General features: G+C 43.9%; 1 protein-coding gene across 1 annotated transcript in view; it reads left to right on the top strand.

Moving 5' to 3' along the window:
• The window catches only part of ITGA9 (integrin subunit alpha 9), a 250,926-nt gene that overhangs the window by 28,600 nt on the left and 199,835 nt on the right, over positions 1-22,491 (top strand). The window contains exons 5-8 of the mRNA XM_081165107.1: positions 10,235-10,302; positions 14,934-15,063; positions 17,974-18,059; positions 20,004-20,072. Coding sequence (XP_081021233.1) covers positions 10,235-10,302; positions 14,934-15,063; positions 17,974-18,059; positions 20,004-20,072 — 353 coding nt within the window. The remainder of the gene's footprint in view (positions 1-10,234; positions 10,303-14,933; positions 15,064-17,973; positions 18,060-20,003; positions 20,073-22,491) is intronic.

The raw sequence follows: 22,491 nt of genomic DNA, 5'->3' as shown, positions 1-22,491 counted from the left end.
CCTTGTCCGAAGCCTGGAGAGGTAGGGCCTCCGGCACGCCCCCGAGCGGTGACACCTGTGGGATCCTAGTTGGCGTACTTCAACAGGACTCCCGCGGTTTGTGTTCAACCCTTCCCGGTCACCATGCCGGGTAGTCGATAGAAGCCAATGCCTAAGGCCAATACCTTCAATTCTGTAATCAATAAAGTTGTGGCCTTTTATGCCCATTAACCTTAAACAATGTGTCCGAGTCTTCATTCATATGGGGGAGGAAACTTGCCATGCAACACAGAAAACTGAGTTTAGGAAAAGCAGGCAACCACCACTACCACAACTGTTGTGTGTCTGGAGATGGTGACTGCACTTCGGATCATTAGCAAAGTGCGTGCAGGCTTAACAAATGTTTAGGGAAGAATTATCTGGTTTTGGTTCTGTGTTTGGATCCGTCACTCCAGATCAACTCTAATAAAATGAAAGGAAGCTATAAAATCTTCCCACTTAGGAGACTGTCTGGGCTGTTTTCCTTTCATGTTGGCAGGTTCAGCCTGGACGGACTAAGAAATGTCGTGCAGGTCGCACAATTTTGCTTTTATTACACATGCAGAATTATGGACAGAGGTGGGCTTCTGGATCAGGCAATCGCTTGTATATGTGTGTATGTTTTTGGTATCCATCACCTTTTCTGAGCAAAAACACCTCAGTTGATCAGGCACAATCAGCTGAGAACTGCTATTAAAAATAGAACTGTGTGGACCCAAGATCTGTGAAGCAGCCAGTGGGAAACTGACAGTTTGGCATTGTCCAGTGTGCAGTTGATCGTGCTACAAACTGTCCTGAAAATTGGGGACTTGGCTTGTATGTCAGCCACCAAACAGCACCGTCACAGGCATCGAGTGGGGTGACTGAGTTTGCTTTTGCTGAACTCTGTCGCTTTCAACCTGAACTGCAGTTAATTAGCTCCATCTAAAGGGATGGCTACAATCCATTGCTCCGACTGGGATCCTCCCTTCCTATAATAATCCTCTTTAATGTGCCCTCCAGAAAGAAACAATGAAATCCTTGGCTGGGAGTTTGCAGCTAAAGACGGAACAAATGGAAATTGAGGGTGGGGAAAAGAACAATCCAGGATGTAATTAGTTGCAGTCCAGTATTTGCTGGATGTGAGCCTTTGATCTCGTCAGATTTCTGTGCGCTTTTTCCTGTGATAAGAAGGTCTCGAATGGATGTGAGATGGAATCTTAGGTGGTGTGGGTGTGAAGTCCTGTGGGGCTTGTTCAGACCCAGCAGAGACATCCTCCACATTGACCAAGCAGCTCACAGCAATCTCCAGGTGCCACATTGCCACAGCAGTTCATGTGCATGTAGCATAGTGGCACATGGGACCGTTACTGTGCTGCCCGATACTGAGGGTGCTCCAGGTCAAGCATCGCTTCCCTTCTGGATTCTTCCATGTAAAACAGAGGAGGCTGTTCACTGTGCCAAAGTGGAGCAGCGCACTGCCTGCCACAGCCCTCCAGCCAGAGCTCACACTCTACTATCCCCTAAGCTTCCACCATGAACCAGCAGAAGTTACTTATACAGTGGTACCTCTGGTTGTGAACAGGATCTGTTCCGGAGGCCCGTTCGCAACGTGAAAGGAATGCAACCCGCAGCGGCACATTGGTGCATGCACGCGTTGCAATTCGACGCTTCTGCGCATGCGTGTGACATCATTTTGTGTGTCTGCGCATGCGCAAGTGGCGAAACTCGAAAGTAACCCTTTCTGGTACTTCCGGGTAGCCGCGGGACGTATCCTGAAAGAACGTAACATGAAGCAAACGTAACATGAAGCATGACTGTACAGTGGTGCCTCTGGATGCGAACGGGATCCGTTCCGGAACCCCGTTCGCATCCTGAAGCGAACGCAACCCGCGTCTGCATGTCTGCGCATGCGCAGGTCGCGATTTGCCACTTCTGTGCATGTGTGTGACATCATTTTGAGTGTCTGCGCAAGCGGTGAAACCTATAAGTAATGCGCTCTGTTACTTCTGGGTCACTGCGGAGCGCAACCCAAAAATATTCATCCCGAAGCATTTTTTTTTTAAAATTTTTTTATTGATTTTACAAATTTTTTATAGACAATACAAACAAATAAAAAGACAAAACAAACATGTATAAATTCATCTCCTTTTTTCATAAACTTCATTTCTCTGACTCCCCCAAACCTCCCCTTTCTACATCCCAATTCCAAAAAATGTTTCAGCACGTCCTAAATTAAATTTTTATCAAATTTAGTTCCTTATTTGCTCTTTTCTTTTACTTAGTCTTTTGTCGCTGTAATCTCCTTTTCTTACTAAGAACCTCAACATTTTAGCATTCATTAATTTTATAATATTTCTTAAGATAAGTTTTAAATTTCTTCCAGTCTTCATCCGCCGTCTCTTTCCCCTGTTCACGGATTCTGTCGGTCATTTCAGCCAATGTCATATAGTCTATTACCTTCATCTGCCATTCTTCCAAGGTGGGTAGATCTTGGGTCTTCCAATGCTTTGCGACGAGTATTCTTGCTGCTGTAGTAGCGTACATAAAAAAAATTCTATCTTTCTTTGACACCAATTGGTTACTAATGCCCAAGAGAAAGGCCTCTGGTTTCTTAGGGAAGGTACATTTTAGCACCTTTTTCATTTCATTATATATCATTTCCCAGAAAGCCTTAATCTTCGGGCACGTCCACCAAAGGTGGTAGAAAGTACCTTCAGATTTCTTACACTTCCAGCACTTGTTATCAGGCATATGGTAGATTTTTGCTAGCTTGACTGGGGTTATGTACCACCTGTAAATCAGTTTCATAATATTTTCCTTTAAGGCATTGCATGCCATAAATTTTATACCGGTGTTCTACAACCATTCCCAGTCAGCAAACATAATGTTATGACCAATATCCTGTGCCCACTTAATCATGGCCGATTTAACTGTTTCATCTTGTGTATTCCACTTAAGCAACAAGTTATACATTCTTGACAAATTCTTAACATTGGGTTCTAACAGTTCAATTTCTAGTTTTGATTTCTCCACCTGGAAACCAATTTTCCTGTCTTGTTTGTATACCTCCATTATTTGAAAATAATGGAGCCAATCTCGTACTTTAGTTTTTAATTTCTCGTGACTCTGTAATTTCAGTTTATCTCCATCTTGTTCCAAAATTTCCCAATACTTTGGCCATTTGACCTCCATATTGAGTTTTTTCACCGCTTTAGCCTCCAAAGGTGACAACCATCTAGGGGTTTTGTTTTCCAGCAAATCCTTATATCTAGTCCAAATATTATATAGTGCTTTTCTAACAATATGATTTTTAAAGGCCCTATGCACTTTAACTTTGTCATACCACAAATATGCATGCCATCCAAATGCATTATTGAAACCGTCTAGATCCAAGATATCTGTATTCTCGAGGAGCACCCACTCTTTCATCCAGCAGAACGCTGCTGCTTCATAGTACAATTTTAAGTCCGGCAGGGCAAATCCCCCTCTTTCCTTAGCATCCGTTAGTATCTTAAATTTTATTCTGGGCTTTTTGCCCTGCCAGACAAATTTTGAAATATCTTTCTGCCACCTCTTGAAACAGTCCATCTTGTTGAGAATTTGCAATGTTTGAAATAGAAATAACATTCTTGGCAATACATTCATTTTTATAGCTGCAATTCGGCCCAACATTGAAAGCTTCAGATTTGACCAAATGTCCAAGTCCTTTCATCCCGAAGCATATTTAACCCGAGGTATGACTGTACTGCATTGAGCTGCATTCTTACCTTCTCCATTTCCTTCTTGCTGGCTGCTGTGATTTGATTTTAAAAAAAAATTATTTAGTTTCTATACTGCTTAATGTATTGAAGATATCTCCCAGCAGTGTATAAAAAAGATGCAACAACAGACAAGAGTTCCTGGAAGCAACAGACATCGCCCTAGTCTCTCACTCTGGACTTGTTACTGATAATAAGAAAATCTAAGGGACATTACATCAAAAGTGGGTACTGGAAAAATGGGTTTCAGAGCATGCTTCTGAAACCTCTGATTCTAGTGGGTCTCTCCATTGCTTCTCAAATGCTGCAGGGTGCCTTTTTTTTAGATGTATGGCTGGTCAATGTAGAAAAAGGCATGGAAATTTAAAAGTTAGAATTGGTTAGTATGCTGCAGTCTTTGACACAGTCATTCTCTGTAGGCAACATCACACCATCCAAAAAACGACCTTGTGAGTTAAATTCTGCCTCTAAAACTTCCCAGTAAAAAAGAATGGCCTGAACTGACCAGCACATTCCTTCCTGCTCCCTCCCCCTTCAGATAAAAAAAAATAATTTGTTTAGTTTGAGGAAACAAGTAAAAAAACCTGCTCTTTGCAAAGTTTGCCTAACCATATAAATAACTCCATTACATGGCTTAGCTGAAACATGGCAGAGGCCCAAGTTTATCTGCCCATTTCCCTATTTTCATAGTTTCCCAGTGATTTGCTGTTTAAAATCATCGCAGGACCACTGAACACAAAACAACTGCTGCGTTTTCTCTTTGCTGCTGCATTTGGATGCAACAACAGTGATGGAATGAACAGAAAGTGCAAGATGCCGCTGGGTTGGTGCAAGATGCCGTTGGGGGGGGGGGCATTCTGCTTTAGATGCCCCGCAGATATGAAGAAATAAGAAGCAAGCAGCACTGTGTCTCCTCTCACCCAGCACCAGTGTTTTCTCTGGGTTTTTAAACAATTCTCTCACCCTCTGCATTATATTCATAATAGGAATAGCTACCAAAGTGAATTAGTGTCATTTTGTGCCAAATGTATGTGTGTCTGTTGATGACCATGCATTTCGGGAATAAATGCCAGTGTGCAATTGTTAAATAAGTTGGAGTTCTTGTTATTTACCGTATTTTTCGCTCTATAAGATGCACTTCCCCCCTTCTAAAAAGTAAGGGGAAATGTGTGTGCGTCTTATGGAGCGAATGTAGGCGGGAGGCTCTGCTCAGGGCTCCCTTTAAAGAGCTGTGTGGAGCGTGTGTGCGGCTCGTGGGGGCTTTTCCCTGAGCTGAGGCTGCGCGCTGCTATCCCATAAGCCAGGGCTGCGCAGTGATCCCGCTTGCTGTCCTGGCTTCTGGGATTCAGATTTTTTTTTTTTTAATAAATATTTTATTAAGTTTTCACAATAGAAAAGCACTCAAGAAAATACACCAAGACAAAGAAAACACAAAATCACCAAAAAAAAAATACAATACCAAAATACAAACATTAAACACATCAAAAGAAAAAGGAAAAAAAGATAAAAAACACATATAATAACAAAAAACAAAAATTCCCTCTTTCTTAATTTCTCATCTTCAATTAACTTATTTTCCCGACTTCCTCACGTCTCCCATTCTTGTATCCCTTTTAGAAGTTAATTCAGCAAATTCATATCCTATTTAATTTATCTGTTATTAATCCAATCTTACATTTTACTTTGTTGCTAAAGCCCCTGCGACTCATTTCAATTTCCTCAACATTCAAAAATTTTACAATATTTCTGCAAATAAATTTTAAATTTCTTCCAATCTTCCTCCACCGACTCCTCTCCCTGGTCTCGGATTCTGCCAGTCATTTCCGCCATCTCCATATAGTCTATTAGTTGCAAGTGCCAGTCTTCCAAGGTGGGTAGATCTTCTGGGATTCAGATTTTTTCCTTTCTTGTTTTCCTCTTCCAAAAACTAGGTGCGTCTTATGATCTGGTGCGTCTTATAGAGCAAAAAATACGGTAAATATATCAAGAAAAAAGCACACCAAGAACTCAGGACAATGTAAGACCACTCCCACTATTGAAACTTACATTGGCCTGAGTTCTTGGTGTGTTTTCTTCTTAGTGTGCCATTGTTGGCACCCGTCTGTCTTCAGAAACAATGGAGTACACCTCCAGGGGCGAAGTCGAACTGCGCTGTAAGCAGCACCAAAGTGACCTTCCCGGGGGCAAGCCTGGGCAGCGTGCATGGAGGCTGCCCAGATGTGGTCCAAAGAAAAACAGAGCGATACATCTGGCACCAGCTTGGCTGCTGGAGTTGCGGGAAGGAGGTGTAGAAGGTGCCATCCAAACATCTTAGGGACTTGACTCCAGATTTGTGTAGGGTTTCCTCTTTAGCATTTTCTTCTTCCGAAGATAGCCTGCAAGGCAGCCGAGGTTTAGGATCCATTTTCCTTCTCCTAGACGGGCTACCTTCCCAGGCTGACAAGTCTCATCTGCCCCTCGCAGTATCACAAAAATACCCCCATATTTGAGGGGGGAAAGGGTTATCCATGTGAGAAAGGGCCCTACGCACTTACTGAAGTAGATACACAGAATTTCTCACAAAGTGGAATCCTAGGATGAGCATGAGGCTCTTAATCTCAGGGTCACGAATTCAAGTCCTACACACTGGGCAAACTATTCCTGCATGCCAGGGGTTGGACTAGATGACATTTCGTGGTCCCTTCCAACTCTACAAATCTAGGTTTCTGTGAAGGGGCTCTATGCAAATATGAACACCCAGGTGATCAGTGTGTGCATGTGGTTGCTGAGTGCCTCTCGTCATGCTTTCTTCTGTTGTGTTTCAGAGCTTTGGAAAGGGGGTTGGCTAAGATGGCCAATCCTTTCTCATTGTTTCTTGAGCAATTGATCAGGATATGCCAGCCCCGTGGAAGAAATGCTCTTGCTTCAGGAGGTTGATTGCCTAGAATGAATGGGGCTTGCATGCTCTTCCTGCTTCACTCAAGAGGCCCATTCTTCTTCTCAGTCATCTTTTCTATAGCTCTGTTTCTGCCTGCAACACAACATCTCCTTGTTCCTCCATGCATTGTTTTTTTCTCACCCACACCTCAAATCTATTTCCCTTTTTCTCGTGTGTAGATGAGAGTGGAGCTCTGCTCTTCATTCAGTCATTTTCATATTATACAGCAATGCGGGGTTTAAGAAATAACCCTTATTATATATACTCTTGGTCAACCGATTTGGTTATTTCCATATTGCTGTTAGCTGTGACTGCGGCCCACCTCATACCTAATGATTAATGTCCAGTATCTGCTCGGGGAAATTCCCTGTCCGTTTACTTTGCATGATTTGGCTTGGCAATATCTTAAACCAGCTTGCTTTGTTAATAGCTGCCTAATAATTGTGCTGCTCTGCCCCCCCCTTCCACATTTCAGGAAGTCTTTTTATCAAGTCTGTGACCATTTGGGCCCATCTGCAGAGCATTATGGGAACTATAGTTTTCTGAGGGTGCTGGGAGTTGTTAGGAGACTCCTTTCCCCCACATCACCACAATCCCCAGATTTCCCTGGGAAGAGGGATTGCTTGTGAAGCCACTCTGGAAATTGTAGCTCTATGAGGGGGATAAGAGTCTCCTAACAACTCTCAGCAGCTGTAACACACTTCAGTTTCCAGGATTAGTTGGTGGGGACTTGTATGAATTAAAGTGGCTTGATACAGTGCATATATGGCCTCTGACACTGCTTAGCCTTCTCAGTTTATGCTACCTCAGACCACTGTCTTATCAACATATTATTCATACTAATTTTTCTGTTTTGTTGGAATGAATGAAATCCTGACCCCGATAAAATGATCAGGAGTCTCCCCACTTGCTTTTTGCTGGAATTTACCCAGTACAAATGATCTTTATATTTGTTAAAAGTGGAAATAGTTGCTGGCCAGTCCAGTCAATATTCCCTTTTCTTTTAAACAGACTGTTTCTATGTTGAAGCTAAGAGTTCATTATACAGTTCTTGTGGTCTGTCAAACCATGAGGAATACATTTGGTTCCAAAGAGACAATCTGCAAAGTACATTCCTTATAATTTAGCAATGAGTCGGTGGTTGGCTGTTTCAGAGTGTTACCAGGTTACATGGCGATTTTTTTAAGAAACTGAAGCACACTATGTTTTCCTTGAAACCCCAGTTATCACGGGGGAGCATGTCGCAAGAAACAGGAAGTGGGAATAAATGCTGTAATGATACTATGATTTTCTTGCCAGAGATTTGACTGTGAAGTTCAGAAGCTGTTCATATGAAGGACAGAAGTGCAAAATTCTTGTTAAAATTGTAGCCCTGAACACTTTGATTCTTAGGGCACAGCTACACTGCACATTTAAACCAGTTTCATGTTGTATTCACTTGTTTTCATTTGGCTCAGATAAATCTGGGAATTGTAGTTTGGTGAGTGGACAATTCTTTTAAGAGACCCTTTGTTAGTTCTTTCTCAATACTACAATTCCCAGGGGGCCTTGGTAGCAACAGCCTTTAAGCGGGTTTGCCATTTGGTTTAAATTTTCCAGAGCAAGTGGAAATGAGGTAGACAAGAAAACTTAAACACCATAGAAAAAATAATTGTCATGGAGGGCTTGGAGGGCACACCAGTCAAGAAGCCAGACAAGAACTTTATTGTCTCTCTTTGACAAGAACAGACTAGACACAGAAAACTCCTTTTACCCAGGGTCAACTAAGTCCAGTGCTATCTAGTGATTAAACCATATAATGACACTATCCACATTTTGTCTGCTAAGTTAGCTATAAATTAGTACCCCACCAAGCATGGTTCTATGGAGCTCTCAGTGCGACTGGTTATCATGATTCATTTATTTTGCCCCAAATGGCTTCTTTTGGATGTGCAGTAGTGAAATATACTCAGAGTCGCAAAGTGATTTCATGCTCTTTATTCAGCTCATAGTGGTGGGGAGGAATGAATAAAAGTCCCCTCAAAGTATCTGCTTTATATACATTATTTACACAATGGGCTGCACATGATTGGTTAATTCTGGAATTCTACTGTAAGCCAATCAGGTTGTGGATTCACTTATATCTGGAGCATGATTGGGTGGTTCCTGCCAACCAATCATACTGCTGCATTGTTCTTGGACCAATCAGACTGCTGCATTCTGAATCCTATTGTTCTAGGACCAATCAGACTGCTGCAATTTGGATCCTATTGTTCTAGGACCAATCAGACTGCTGCAGTTTGGATCCTATTCAACTCAGTACATAACAAGTAGCTTTCAATTTTTCTTCAAAAACACCCTGTTAGTTCTGTGCTATGCTGAATTTCTCTACATTACAGAGATGATGTGTATAACTGGGATGGCCTTGCTTAAAGGTGGGTAAACAGGAAATCCTGGCTTATCTTGAAGAAAGCAGAGTAGTAATTCAGAGGTGCAAAACCTGGACCAGAGGAATATTCATGGTTGGCACTGGTGATGCCAAGTGCCAAGTATTCCCTGTGCCTCTTGTGTTGTTGTGTTGTGTTGTGTTGTGTTGTGTGGAGAGCCAGTGAGGTGTAGTGGTTAAGAGCAGTGGACTTGTAATCTGGAGAACCGGGTTCGCTTCCTCGCTCCTCCACATGCGGCTGCTGGGTGACCTTGGTCTAGTCACACTTTTCTGAAGTCTCTCAGCCCTACTCACCTCACAGAGTTTCTTGTGGGGAGGAAGGGAAAGGAGAATGTTAGCCACTTTGAGACTCCTTAGGGTAGTGATAAAGCGGGATATCAAATCCAAACTCTTCTTCTTCTTCTTCTCACAGGCTCTGGGCTGCTCTTGTTGTCCACGTGGTCTTATTGATATTGTTATAGCACCATCAATATACATGCCACTTTATAGCCTAACATAAGCCCATGCAATAGGCCTCTGCCCCCAAGTGTTTACATTCCAAATTATCAGAGGGGAAGGAAAAAGAGTAAAGGGAAAGACATGGAAAGAAGGTCAAGAGAAGACCTGGGAGAGGCAGGGCATCAAGAATCAATGTGAGCAAATGCTGTTCTGTGTTCTTCAGCTTCATTCTGGTTGGGGACCAAAGTCAGTCCGCCTCTGATTAATGCTTTTCAACCTTAATTGTTGCAAGTTACAAGCTATCAGGCTGCCCCTCGCATGCAGGTCTCCCTCTCTCTCATTCTCGAGTCTCATGACTGGTCTCCTGTCCTAAATGGTCAGAGGCTTTTTCCTGGCCCCCGCCCTTTCAGATTTCGCAAACGGGGAAACGTTATCTGTTTACAGTGCTGTTCCTCCAAAGCTTGGCTTTGACAATACCCATGTACTGTGGCAAAGGAGCCTGGATTTCTGAGGTTTTTGTGAATTTCAGAGATTTCCCAGTGCTGGCTCAGCCGAGGGCCTCCTGCAACTCAGCGCTGAGCAGCACACGTGGAATGAAGTGGATGGGACTGTGCAACTGTGAACCACACACATTTGGCAGGGACTGACGTGACTGTGTTTCTCTCCCCCCTCCCCTTTAATCCTTCTCCTTGCTAGAGTATAAGAAGAAATATGGCGAAGAGCATGGCTCATGTCAGGCTGGAATAGCAGGCTACTTCACAGAGGTGAGTGGTGGAACTTTGGCCAAAACCTCCCGGTTGCTACGGTGTAAAAAGTCTTTGAATCGAGAAACTTGCCTTCAGCTTTCAAGCTTTCTGTGCAGCAGTTTCCCAGCATTTATGTTGTCCTTTGCATATGACACCATGCACGAACTATTAGATACATAGTGATTTTGCACACTCCCAGTTCATTTACTTAAAGGTAAAGGTAAAGGGACCCCTGACCATTAGGTCCAGTAGTGACCGACTCTGGGGTTGCGGCGCTCATCTCGCTTTATTGGCCGAAGGAGCCGGCGTACAGCTTCCGGGTCATGTGGCCAGCATGACTAAGCTGCTTCTGGTGAACCAGAGCAGCGCACGGAAACGTCGTTTACCTTCCCGCCGGAGCGGTACCTATTTATCTACTTGCACTTTGACGTGCTTTCGAACTGCTAGGTTGGCAGGAGCAGGGACCGAGCAATAGGAGCTCACCCCGTCGTGGGGATTTGAACCGCCGACCTTCCGATCGGCAAGTCCTGGGCTCTGTGGTTTAACCCACAGCGCCACCCGCGTCCCTTTAGTTCACTTACTTAATAGGCACTTATTTTAACACCATGCATACATCTAGATGCAGCATAGCCAGCTGGTCCATCTATGACTGGCACAGACTCTCCAAGGTTTCAGGCAGGACTCTAATGGGATTTAAACCTAATATCTTTTCTATGCAAAGGATTTGCTCTACAGCTGAGCTGTGGCCACTCCTTGCTGCGTGAGATACTGCGAAGGCAAAAGTGTGGGAAGTAGCGCCCGCATCAAGAAAAGTTGTGAAAAAGCCACTGCAGTTATCCCTTGTTTAGCCTCTGCCACCTACGCTGACCGTGACGAATCCTGTGCTTTGGGGCTCTCAGAAATCAGCCTGAATCCTATGTGGCTTGTGGGTCTCAGTCTCAGGTACACTGGCTTAGTGTGACTTTGTCCCCCTCAAAATCTTTTATCTTTGAAGGAGGCATGGGCGTAGGTTTTGGGAGGCCCTGGATAAAGTGCTCTTGATGGGACCCCTCCCAGTCAGCCCCCTGGGTTACATGCCCAAATCAGTGGGCATACGTAAGGGGCAAGGCCGGTGTATTTAAGCTGATGCCTCTGGGGAGTTGGCTCCTGGAGTGGCAGTCAAGCCAGCTGCCCTGACTCTGCAATGGGCATCAAGGAGCTGGCAGCAGAAATAGTCAAGGTGGAGGTTGGCCCAGGTGGCGGCAGTGGACTGCTGGGTCCCAGGATTCACCCCACCATGCCAGGCGCTGGAACCAGCCTGTCCTGAACTCCCCAGAGCAAGCATAGGCAAACTCGGCCCTCCAGATGTTTTGGGACTACAATTCCCATCACCCCTGACCTGTTAGCTAGGGATGATGGGAATTGTAGTCCCAAAACACCTGGAGGGCCGAGTTTGCCTGTGCCTGCCCCAGAGGACTGTTTCATGTATTACAGGTCAGTCCTCATAGGTAAATTCTTATTGCCAGGAATAAATTCCACAGTGCAAAACAAACATGAAAAGCTGGGACCTCTTATTCCCGTATGCCTTTCCAGGTGGTAGCTGCTACAGTGGTACCTCGCAAGACGAATGCCTCGCAAGACGGAAAACTCGCTAGACGAAAGGGTTTTTGTTTTTTTGAGTTGCTTCGCAAGACGATTTTCCCTATGGGCTTGCTTCGCAAGACGGAAACGTCTTGCAAGTTTGTTTGCTTTTTCTTAAAACCGTTAATACAGTTGCGACTTGACTTCGAGGAGCAACTTATAGCACACGGTGTAGTAGCCTTTTTTGAGGTTTTTGAAGACTTTGGTGATTTTTGAAGCTTTTCCAAAACTTTTCCGACACCGTGCTTCGCAAGACGAAAAAAATCGCAAGACGACAAAACTCGCGGAACGAATTAATTTCGTCTTGCGAGGCACCACTGTATTTGTTTGTGGTTGCATGGTTGAAAAATAATGCAATGTGGATATATCTTGTACTTGGAAATTGGACAGCAGGCAAGCTGCAACTCAACATCCCATGATGCTAACTCTGCAAACTTGGATGTGGTTAAAATTCAGTCCCTTTCTTTCTTGCTCCTCGCTTTTTAGTTTTTTAAGCTACCAATTTTCTAACATTGTTCCTATGTTCACATCAGTAGCTGCTGTAGGTAGGGAGCAGGGAGGTGTCTTGATGGCATGGCAATGTAACACCACACATTTCATGACTGCATAGTATTAGAGGAAGAACCGTCCCAGTTTCCCAAGGTTCCAGCATCCCAAGGGATATGTCAGACTTCTTTCTACCCGAGACCAACAGTGGTTGGCAGGGTGGTGCAGACAGGCTGGCATTGTGCAGCTTGATGCTGAGTGTTGCTGCTGTTTATCTAGAGGGATGGTCAAGACTCAGGGAGCTCAGTGCAGTGTAGCTGCGCTGGCAGGAGTGCTCTGCTGGCTCCATCACTGCCCTTGCACTGCACTGAGCTCTCTGCACCTTTCCTTCTTGGAAAATGCTTGGTGCCAGGGAGCCAGATGCACAGCGCTGCCCTGCCTGTGCCACCCTGCTGACCTCTGCTGCCTGAGACCCTTCAGAGCTGCTGCAAGCCAGAGCACTGGGCTAGATGATCAAAGAAGCTTATGAGAACAGGAAACAAGACACAAGGCCACTGTATTTGGCAGCCGTCATGTGCTTTTGGTAATGTCTAGCCTTGCCTTGGGCAAATCTAGATTGGAAGGGAATGTGAGAGAGATTACTTTCCAAGGCATCTTTGCATTGGGCCCAAAGGGTTTAATCACTCAGGATCATATAAACAAAGCATGTGCCACAGTGTTCAAAACAAGCCGGTGGGATTTTTTCAGGTTAATCTGGAAAGGGTGGCAACCTGTTTGATAATGCGTTTGATCACCAGAGCCGTGTCAGCAGCAGCTGTTTCCTGACTTGTCTGCAATATCAAGCCTGTTCCTTTTCCCATGCTCTGAATTCCCTTTGCTTGCTCTGCATTCAAAAGGTGGCTTTGAACTTCTGGTGCACTGCCTTGGAGCTTCAGCCATTTCAGAGTGAGCAGGAAATGTAGATAAATGAGTTCTGGGTCAAACAGACAAGTGTCTAATGGACAAGAAGCATTCCGTCTTGCTAATGCATGCTGTTTTCTGCTGTGTGGTGGGTTGGTTGTCCCAAAAGAGCAGCCCCTCAAAGTTATGGAGCCTGTCGTGTTTACATACATCGTATGTGTAGAATTGTCTGCTTTAGCTTCTGACCTTGTGTAGATGGAAGCAGCCAAGTTCGGATGGTCCAGGCCTAGTTTGTCGGTCTGGTGGAGAAGAGCTAGGCAGCCTAGGGGATCCCAAAGTTTCTGAGGCCAAAGCTGAATTCTTGTGAGGATTCGCTGTGACTACCCTATAAGAGAACTGAGCAAAGACTGGGGCGGTGCTGCTGGGTCCACCACACTGAGCGCCGACACTAGAAGACATTGCATGGCTTCCCAGCTATAACACAGTGAGCTGATCAGAACGGAAGGGGGGGGCGGGCGGATGACAAATTTTGGGTTTGCACTGTGCACCACTGAAATTTCAAAGATCAAAGTCTGCCACTGAACTGAGGAGACGTGCTGGCGATAGATTCATAGCTAAAGGTAGGCCTTGAAAACACGACAGTTCCTCTGCTGCCATGCCTCAGTAAGTTCATTGCATGTTTTATGCAAACAAATATTTACTGGAAATGTAAAGAACAGGAAGGGACATTTTATCATGCTTGGTGGATGTGTAAAAAAGCCAAAAAATATTGGATGCAAATATATATACATTGATACGGAGAATTTTGAAGATTAACTTTCAACTGAAGCCTGATTTTTTCCTGCTGGGACTTATAGATATACAGTTAGAAAAGGTCTATGGGACTTTGTTTCAATTACGGCTGTGAGACTTTTATATGGTAGAGCATCATGCAGGACAGAAGGTTCCCAGTCTCCAGTATCTCCCGGTGGTGCTGGGACTGCCTGGCACCCTGGAGAGCTGTTGCTTCTCAGCGTTGGCAATATTGAGTTAGATGGACCAGTTAAAATGGTTTAATGTGAATGAGCTGCTCCATTTCTCCCTTGCTCCTTCTTCTGCTAGGAAACAAGCCATTGTCTAGCTTGAGGCACTGTTATGTCCTGGGCTTGTGGTTTGTTCCCCCTAAGCCATGAACACATATTGGCTTCTGCTCGTCGTTTGTTTGGAGAACCTGCAGCTGGATACGCAACAAACAAAACCATAGCTTGTTTCCCAACAGTAGGAGGAGTTCCTCACCTGGGTAACAAACAAGGTGGTATAGTGGTGAATTCTTACTACAAGGGGAAGAGCAAAACACCTGGGATTTCAACAGTGTGCATCAGCATGGTGCTCATTCACATTAAACCACAGTTTATTTTAACTATGGTTTAATGTGACATGCAAACCTGGCTATTACATTCTAATTGCACAATACAATTCATGCTCTTAAAGTAATCCAGAAAGTTTAGATTATTTTAACCTGTTTCAGTCTCCCCCAATTTATCAGTCTTCTCTGCCCCCCAGCACCACAGAATTTCTGAAGATAATTACTTTTCTGGTCTTCATCATGCTTGAGGAGCTTCAAAGATTTGTTTTATTGACTGCTGAAACTCTTCTGTTGGTAGGAGCTGGTTGTCATGGGAGCTCCAGGATCTTATTACTGGACCGGAACCATCAAAGTGCTGAATCTCACTGACAATATTTATTTCAAGCTGAATGATGAATCTGTGATAGCCAAGCGGTATACATACCTAGGTAAGTGATGTGGAGCTGCCCATTGTTAATAGTCTCAAATCTTGGTTTCCTCCAGATGTTGGGACTACAACTCCCATGAATCTCAGCCATCACAACCATACTGGTTGGGAGGCACCAGGTTGTGGGACACTGGTCTAAACTGTCTTGCACAAAGTTTTTTAGTGGTAGGTATGGAAAATCTACATGAATATAAGCCTTCTAAATGGACATTTTAAAAAAAATCCTAGTTGGTATCTGCATCAGATTTGAATTGATTTTATGAATGTGCTCTGGTTGTCTTAAAGTGTTTGCTTATATCTTTATCTGTTTAGAAAAATGTTGTTATATATGCAGCTGTTTCATATAAGTTTTTATTATGTAAATTGCTTTGGGATGCCCAATGGGAAGTGAGAAAGAAAGAAAGAAAGAAAGAAAGAAAGAAAGAAAGAAAGAAAATACACAGAGAATGGGTTATTTTAGGCCTAATGGCCTGTCATGTATGTCAGGGACACTTGTGTTCTATGAAAGCTTGTTAGGTCTTTTTCAGTGACACGTTTTGGACCTTTAAAGTCCTTAATTATTGGGGATGAGGTTACATCGATTTTTTCTCTTTCTGTATATACTGACTTGGAGTAGTTGTCTTCTGAGGTCTTTCTCCAGGTGGCCTTACCTTTTGAGGTTCAGGAGATGACAAATAGGGAGAGTACCTTTTCAGCAGTGATATCCTGGCTGTAGAATGCCCTCCCTAGAGAGACTGTTGTTCCCCCAAGCAACAGGATCTTGAAACTTAAAGACTAACAAACGTATTATCTCACAAGCTTTTGTGGACTACAGTCCACTTCCTTAGAAGCACCATTATTATTTTCCCAGGTCAGTGTTAGGTGTGTCCTGCGTTGCACTCTTGGTTCACATGGGATGATGCTAGTAAGCTTCGTAAATGGACAGTAGGCCTCATAAGCAGGGCTCAAATACTAAGCACCCCATAATCTTCTGTGAAATGTCGGGGTCAGTAACATCTGCAGGGTTGTCTCAGTAGATGAGAATGTGGAAATGGCTTCCTGAAAGTCTGAAAATTGCCTGGCTAAACTATAGATTGGGATTTGTGAACTTTTTAATTCAACTCCCAGCCAGTTGCACATGTTGTATAGTATATTAATTTTACCTCATGGGTATGCCTAAACTATAAGCTCTAAATGTTCTCGTTTTCTTCTCCTGTACTCTGAGGATAGCAGTTCTTTGAGTAGGCACAGCTGTCTATTGCTCCAAAGAATATCTGCCAAGATAGGGACTAAAGACATTGCACATCAATAATACTTTGAATACTAAGATTTAAAACGCAGTGAGTGACAGAAGAGAAATACTGAACATCTAATGTCTTCTGTCCAGTCCTCAGTGACCACTTGCTCTCATTATGAAAGCATTTCCAGATTGCCACTTTCTTCTTTTGTTTGGTTTTAAATGCTTTTAAAAACTGGATAATCACACCTTTTCTTCTGCCCACTATCATTATTAGTCTGCTTTTTGTTTAAAAAAAAATACCACTTAGTGAAAGCTACTTTGAAATTCTTAGAGAAGAGATGGCTGGATATCCTGAAGACCTTGAGGTTTCTGCCTTTGAATAGATTTGAAAAGCTAGTCTTTTGCAGGCAGAAGGGACTATGAAATGACAGCCTTACAAGGAGCTGAATCACCATCACCTCCTCCTCCTCCTTTACTTACAGACTCCTCCTGTCCCATAATATATCATCTGTAGGATGGCAAATTGGGCCACATTCTTGATACCTCTTCCAAACAAACTCTTTTCCCTTAGTGTAGACCCTTAATTTTTGTTTTAATCCTTAGCCAAGCATCATCGTCATTAATAATAATAATAATAATAATAATAATAATAATAATAATAGCATTTATAAACTGCTAGATCACAAAACTTATCACAGTAGTTGAAAGGATAAAACATTGAAAGGATAAAAGGCATACAACAAAAGCATTAAAAGATTAAAACAATTTTAAGATCTTGTTGGTGCTGTGGGTTAAACCACAGAGCCTAGGACTTGCCAATCAGAAGGTCAGCGGTTCAAATCCCCACGACGGGGTGAGCTCCCGTTGCTCAGTCCCTGCTCCTGCCAACCTAGCAGTTCGAAAGCACGTCAAAGTGCAAATAGATAAATAGGTACCACTCCGGCGGGAAGGTAAACGGCGTTTCCGTGCGCTGCTCTGGTTCACCAGAAGCGGCTTAGTCATGCTCGCCACATGACCCGGTAGCTGTAAGCCGGCTCCCTCGGCCAATAAAGCGAGATGAGCGCCGCAACCCCAGAGTCGGTCACGACTGGACCTAATGGTCAGGGGTCCCTTTACCTTTACTTTAAAGCATATACTTTATATCTCTTCCCTCACCCCACATCCCTTGGCATAGCAGTTTAAACTGAGGGAACCCCCATTTTTGGGTGCCAAATGGAAACTGTCACTAAACAGGCATGAAAGATAGTTCCTTCAACATGAAGCAATCTGTCTGCCCCCCCCCCCGGGTGTTTCTCATCCCGCTGAACATCTGTACTCTTAATTTTTATTTTGGAAACCAGGCCCTTTACTGGCTTAAGCTCTTGTTCTTGTCACCCTCACAGCTTCTGTCGACACCTTTGCCATTGGGTCTCGGGGGGTGGGATGGGGAGAGACATTCAGTTGCTTATTGTCATTTCCAGTGCCGCATGGAGTGCCAGCAAGTTCCTGTACTGAAGAAGCAGACCTCTTGTTGGTTTTTGGGGGTTATTTGTAACAAGCCTAGCATATTTACACTCTATTAGAAGAAAGGAGGAGGGAGGGAACTTTGCTTTCATCCAGATGGCTGACCTTTTCCTTGGACCTGTTTCCTTTTCTGAATTCATTTGTCATTTCTCTCCTCCCATTCGTCCACCCTAAAAATGCCCTGCTTAGGATATGCGGTGACAGCGGGTCACTTTTCTCAGCTGACGACGACAGACGTTGTTGGAGGAGCTCCTCAGGATGGAGGCGTCGGAAAGGTGTGGCTCTCGATCAGACAATGGCTCATTTAACTAACGTGGCAGCATATTCACTGTTTTGACTGAGTTCCCGGAAAAAAGGATGAACAAGGCATTTGGGGCTACAGTAATTTGGAAAGGGTTTATTGACACTGGCTTGGATCATCAGATTAGTTGCCTTAAAAGTGGTTCATGGGAGGAATATTTCTCATTCCCACCAGACCCACGAAAAGCCTCTTTGGGGATTGGGGGCTCTTCTGAATAATATATGGTGGGAGTGTCCTAAAATTACGGTAGGTGTAGGTCTGCCGATTTTGGCTGGTTTCCCCTTTCCTCAGAGGCCCCTATACACACCCCATGTTGTTAAGGAGGGTGGTGGCGTTTGGGTAGGTAGGAAAGGGCAGTGTGGAGGAGGAAATGGAAAACATTCCTTCTGTGAACTTCCTTAACTTATGTTAGGATCAATGCCACTCTTATGCATTGTTGTATTGTTTATGTAACATTCTTCAAAAAAATGTGCAAAGCATTTTTTTGCAGTTCTGATCTTCCTTGGTTTTGTAATGGTCTTCTGCAAAGGACTAGGGACTTGAGGGCTTGCTAATACAGTGGTGCCCCGCAAGACGAATGCCCCGCAAGACGGAAAACTCGCTAGACGAAAGAGTTTTCCGTTTTGGAGGTGCTTCGCAAAACGAATTTCCTATGGGCTTGCTTCGCAAGACGACAATGTCTTGCGAGTTCCTGCTGGTTTTTCCCCCTTCCCCCCCTTTTTCTAAGCCGCTAAGCCACTTATCAGCTGATCCGATCAGCAGATAAGCCGCTAAAAGCCGCTAAAAGCTGCTAAAAGCCGCTAATAGCGCTAATCTGCTAATCCTTCAATGGGCTTGCTTCGCAAGATGAAAAAACTGCTAGACGAAGAGAATCACAGAACGGATTCTTTTCGTCTTGCGAGGCACCACTGTACTGAGCTGAGCCAGTTCAGCACTGACAGTCTAACCCAGGGGTCTGCAACCCGCGGCTCTGGAGCCGCATGTGGCTCTTTTACACCTTTGCCGCGGCTCCGGGGCAGATACTAGCGAGGGGAGGAGGCGCATTGTGCACCCCGACACTCCCCACTGTGGCGGGCGCTGTACTGGCTGTGACGTCGCATGGGGGCGGTGCGTGCGTTAGTCACGCACCGTCCCGACGTCACCTTCCCGCCCGCTACATTGTAAGGGGCATGTACGCTGGTCACTGCATTGAAAGGGGGCATGTACGCTGGTCACTGTTTTGAAGGGGAGTGAAGAACACACACACAAAAAAGGTAACTTGTTAATTTAACGTTTATTTCTATGAGGAGGAGTAATTCTGAGGGGTCAAACAAAGAAATAATAAAAAAGTGACAAAAAAGTTATTTTTATAATGACGAGTTTTGCGGCTCCCAGATTTTTTTCCTTCGGAAACGGGTCCAAGTGGCTCTTTTTGTCTTAAAGGTTGCAGACCCCTGGTCTAACCAGATGTTCACATGTTGCTTGTGTAAAGAGGCAACACGGATACAAAGGGGCTGTGGGGTTAAACCCCACCCTGAGGCCATGCAGATACTACTTGTCTTACTGCGAAATGTCTTCTCCAAAGAGATTTGCCTGTCACCTACTTTGATTTCTTTTAGAGGCCACTTGAAAACAGCTTTACCTACAAAAGTCTTTGGTGGATTTTCATAGGAGGTAGCTCACATTTCACTGCGGGTGGCTCTTGCTTTTTCTGTTTGCTTTTAAAAATAGTATCCATCTTTAATAAAACTTAGGTTTTATTCTTAGTTCTTTGTTGTATTTTGCTAATCTGCCTTCAATTTTGTGGAAAGGTGAGGCAAAAACTTTTCAGATTAATGGATGAAGTACCCACAAACATGCTGTATTTTGCTAATCAATAATGAGTGGATTCATATGCAATAGAATCAATTAATTTCTTCTTCTGTTTAAAACTTCACAGGTATATATATTTCGCACTGATAGGAGGTCTGGTTCTTTAATAAAGATCTTTCAGGCTTCTGGTAAAAAGGTGGGTAATCCTTTAAATAATTGGTTGTTTATTTTTTATGTGGAATATATTGCTTTTTCTTTTAATCCTGCAGATAAATTCTGATTACAGCTATATTGCTCACAATTTCTTATGGCCTGGGGCTGTAATTTTCTCTATTGTCCAATGCATAGACAGGCATAGGCAAACTCGGCCCTCCTGATGTTTTGGGACTACAACTCCCATAATCCCTAGCTAACAGGACCAGTGGCCAGGGATGATGTAGTCCCAAAACATCTGGAGGGCCAAGTTTGCCTATGCCTGGTCTAAGACATGTTGTTACTTGTTGTATAGCAGCAAATATCCCCCCTGCAAATCTTGGTACATAATACCTTAGGTTTGTCAAGATCTCATAAGTGCCTCTTCATTCCCTAACAGCAAAAAACAACAATAATCAATGAAGCAACTAATAATTTTTGGTGTTTTGCGCCACGCAAAATCAGTTGCCTGAGGCGGCTGCTCCACTCTGCCACCCGGTAGGGCCAGCCCTTCACATTTTACGTTTTCTCACTGCCCACGTGGGTATCTTGATATATTCACACGTGGTGAAATAAGACATTTGAGCATTTGTCAGAAGTGATGGTTTGATATGAGAGGCAATAGATGTGTGAGAAAATCTCAAATGTAAAATAGCCCTCAGAGATTTTGATACTGAGCTCTGTTCTGACAAAGCCTTTGAAATGTTTGAGGGGGGTGTGTGTGTGTTTGTGTGTGTGCATGCACGCGCAGGGGAAGGCTTTTTATTTGTGAAATGTATTTCTGAGGTACTAAAATCATGAGAAGGTCTAACATTTCCATGATGTCAACAACAAGGGTGCACTCTTGTGCTTTTTTCCTTCATATTAACAACCTTTTCCTGTTTCTTTGGGGAGGGGAGGAAATGTTAGGGTTGTTAAGCAGGCAAGTGAATATCGGTCCAGCCAAGAGTAGTTCACTCTGTGCCTCATTTCTGTGTTGCTTGGGTCAGTGAAACCAGTAGGTTTATGGGACCACGTGGAATGCAGCGGCCCCTTTCTGTCACATGACCCTGTCATGTGATCCTTGCTGTGTTGGTAGCTGCAAGACCACTTGTGGGCATTTGTGATGCTGTAGCACAGCAAAGACCAGGCCAGCGACTCTCTTATCTAGTGAGCTACTACAGTGGCACAGAGCGCTTGAATCCTGCTGCTGGATTCTTCACTGCTAGAGACTCTTAGTTCCTTACAGGAAATTGGAAACCATGTGCCAGATGTGAATAGAAAAAAAAGTTACCGTTCTCACAGTAACACCAGGTCACTAACTCTGCGCAATAATGTTGCAGTTGGGCAAACAAAATCCCTTTCCAGATTGAAATTGCTTACATCCACTGTGACATATTGCTCAGGTATTCATTGCCTAGATTTTTTATTAGTATAAAAACCGCCAATGCGTAATGAAAGCCTTGTAAACAAAGAACCCACAAAGGGAGCGAAATGCTAAATGTTTGACCTTAACCCTGCAAAAGCAAACAGACTGGAGATCTGAGATGATGGCTTGCACTTTCTCTCATCTTTCTGCCGTGACTTGCAAACAGTTTTTTGCAATCTCTTCTGTATTTGAGAAGTCAGTGTCTGCCCTGTAGTGATAGGTGTGGCTGTTGTTGCATGGCTGATATCATCATTGGCTGGAGCCTTTGGCTCATCTTGGCCAAAGACGAGTTGAGTGACAAAATTAAGGAGTGTGGGTGGTGGGCGGGAGGGAAACACAACTTTTCAGCCAATCAAGAGCATGTAATGAGGTGAGAGTAATAATGCTAGTGGTAAAATAAAGGTCATCTGATGTGCTTGCAATTTGGCATGGGATGAATTACACACAGTCCCAGATTCACAATGGGTGAATAAAGACAAAAGGTCAGGAAGTAAGGAAGAAATGGAACCATTTCAGGCAGAATCATATTAGGACTGCCACATGGAAACTCTACTGAATGTGTCAGTTCACCCTGTTTTGTAGAGCGTCTCTATACTGGTGCCAGCTGCCACCAAAAGATATGTGAGATTGGCATGGAAATTATCCATGTTCTGGTGCCATTCCGCATAGTGTGGAGTCTTCAGTCTTAGGGATGCAGCATGCAAACTTCATGACAGATGCCTTGCAAAAATTGGCCACCACTCCCTATTTGTCTGCCATCTCGATCCTTTTTCATTAAACATCCTGCAAAGACATTCCTTGACTGACCGGTTCTTGAGCTTGTTCGGATCATAGTTTTCAACCCTGCTTACCCAACACAGCAGCTAAATATTTCTAGGCTTGATATACATTCCTTAAAAATCACATTGAAGTTAACATGAGTTTACTTTTCAGTATATTTTTTTTTGTCTGTTAAACTGATCTCGTGAATGCCTTGGCACATGCCTGACCTTTCCAGAAAGGATGATGTAAATGA

This window comes from Podarcis bocagei, assembly GCF_964188305.1.
Source record: "Podarcis bocagei genome assembly, chromosome: 12".
NCBI classification, from domain to species: domain Eukaryota; kingdom Metazoa; phylum Chordata; class Lepidosauria; order Squamata; family Lacertidae; genus Podarcis; species Podarcis bocagei.
The sequence above is the reverse complement of the archived record's forward strand: the minus strand, read 5'-3'. Positions and strand labels throughout refer to the sequence as shown.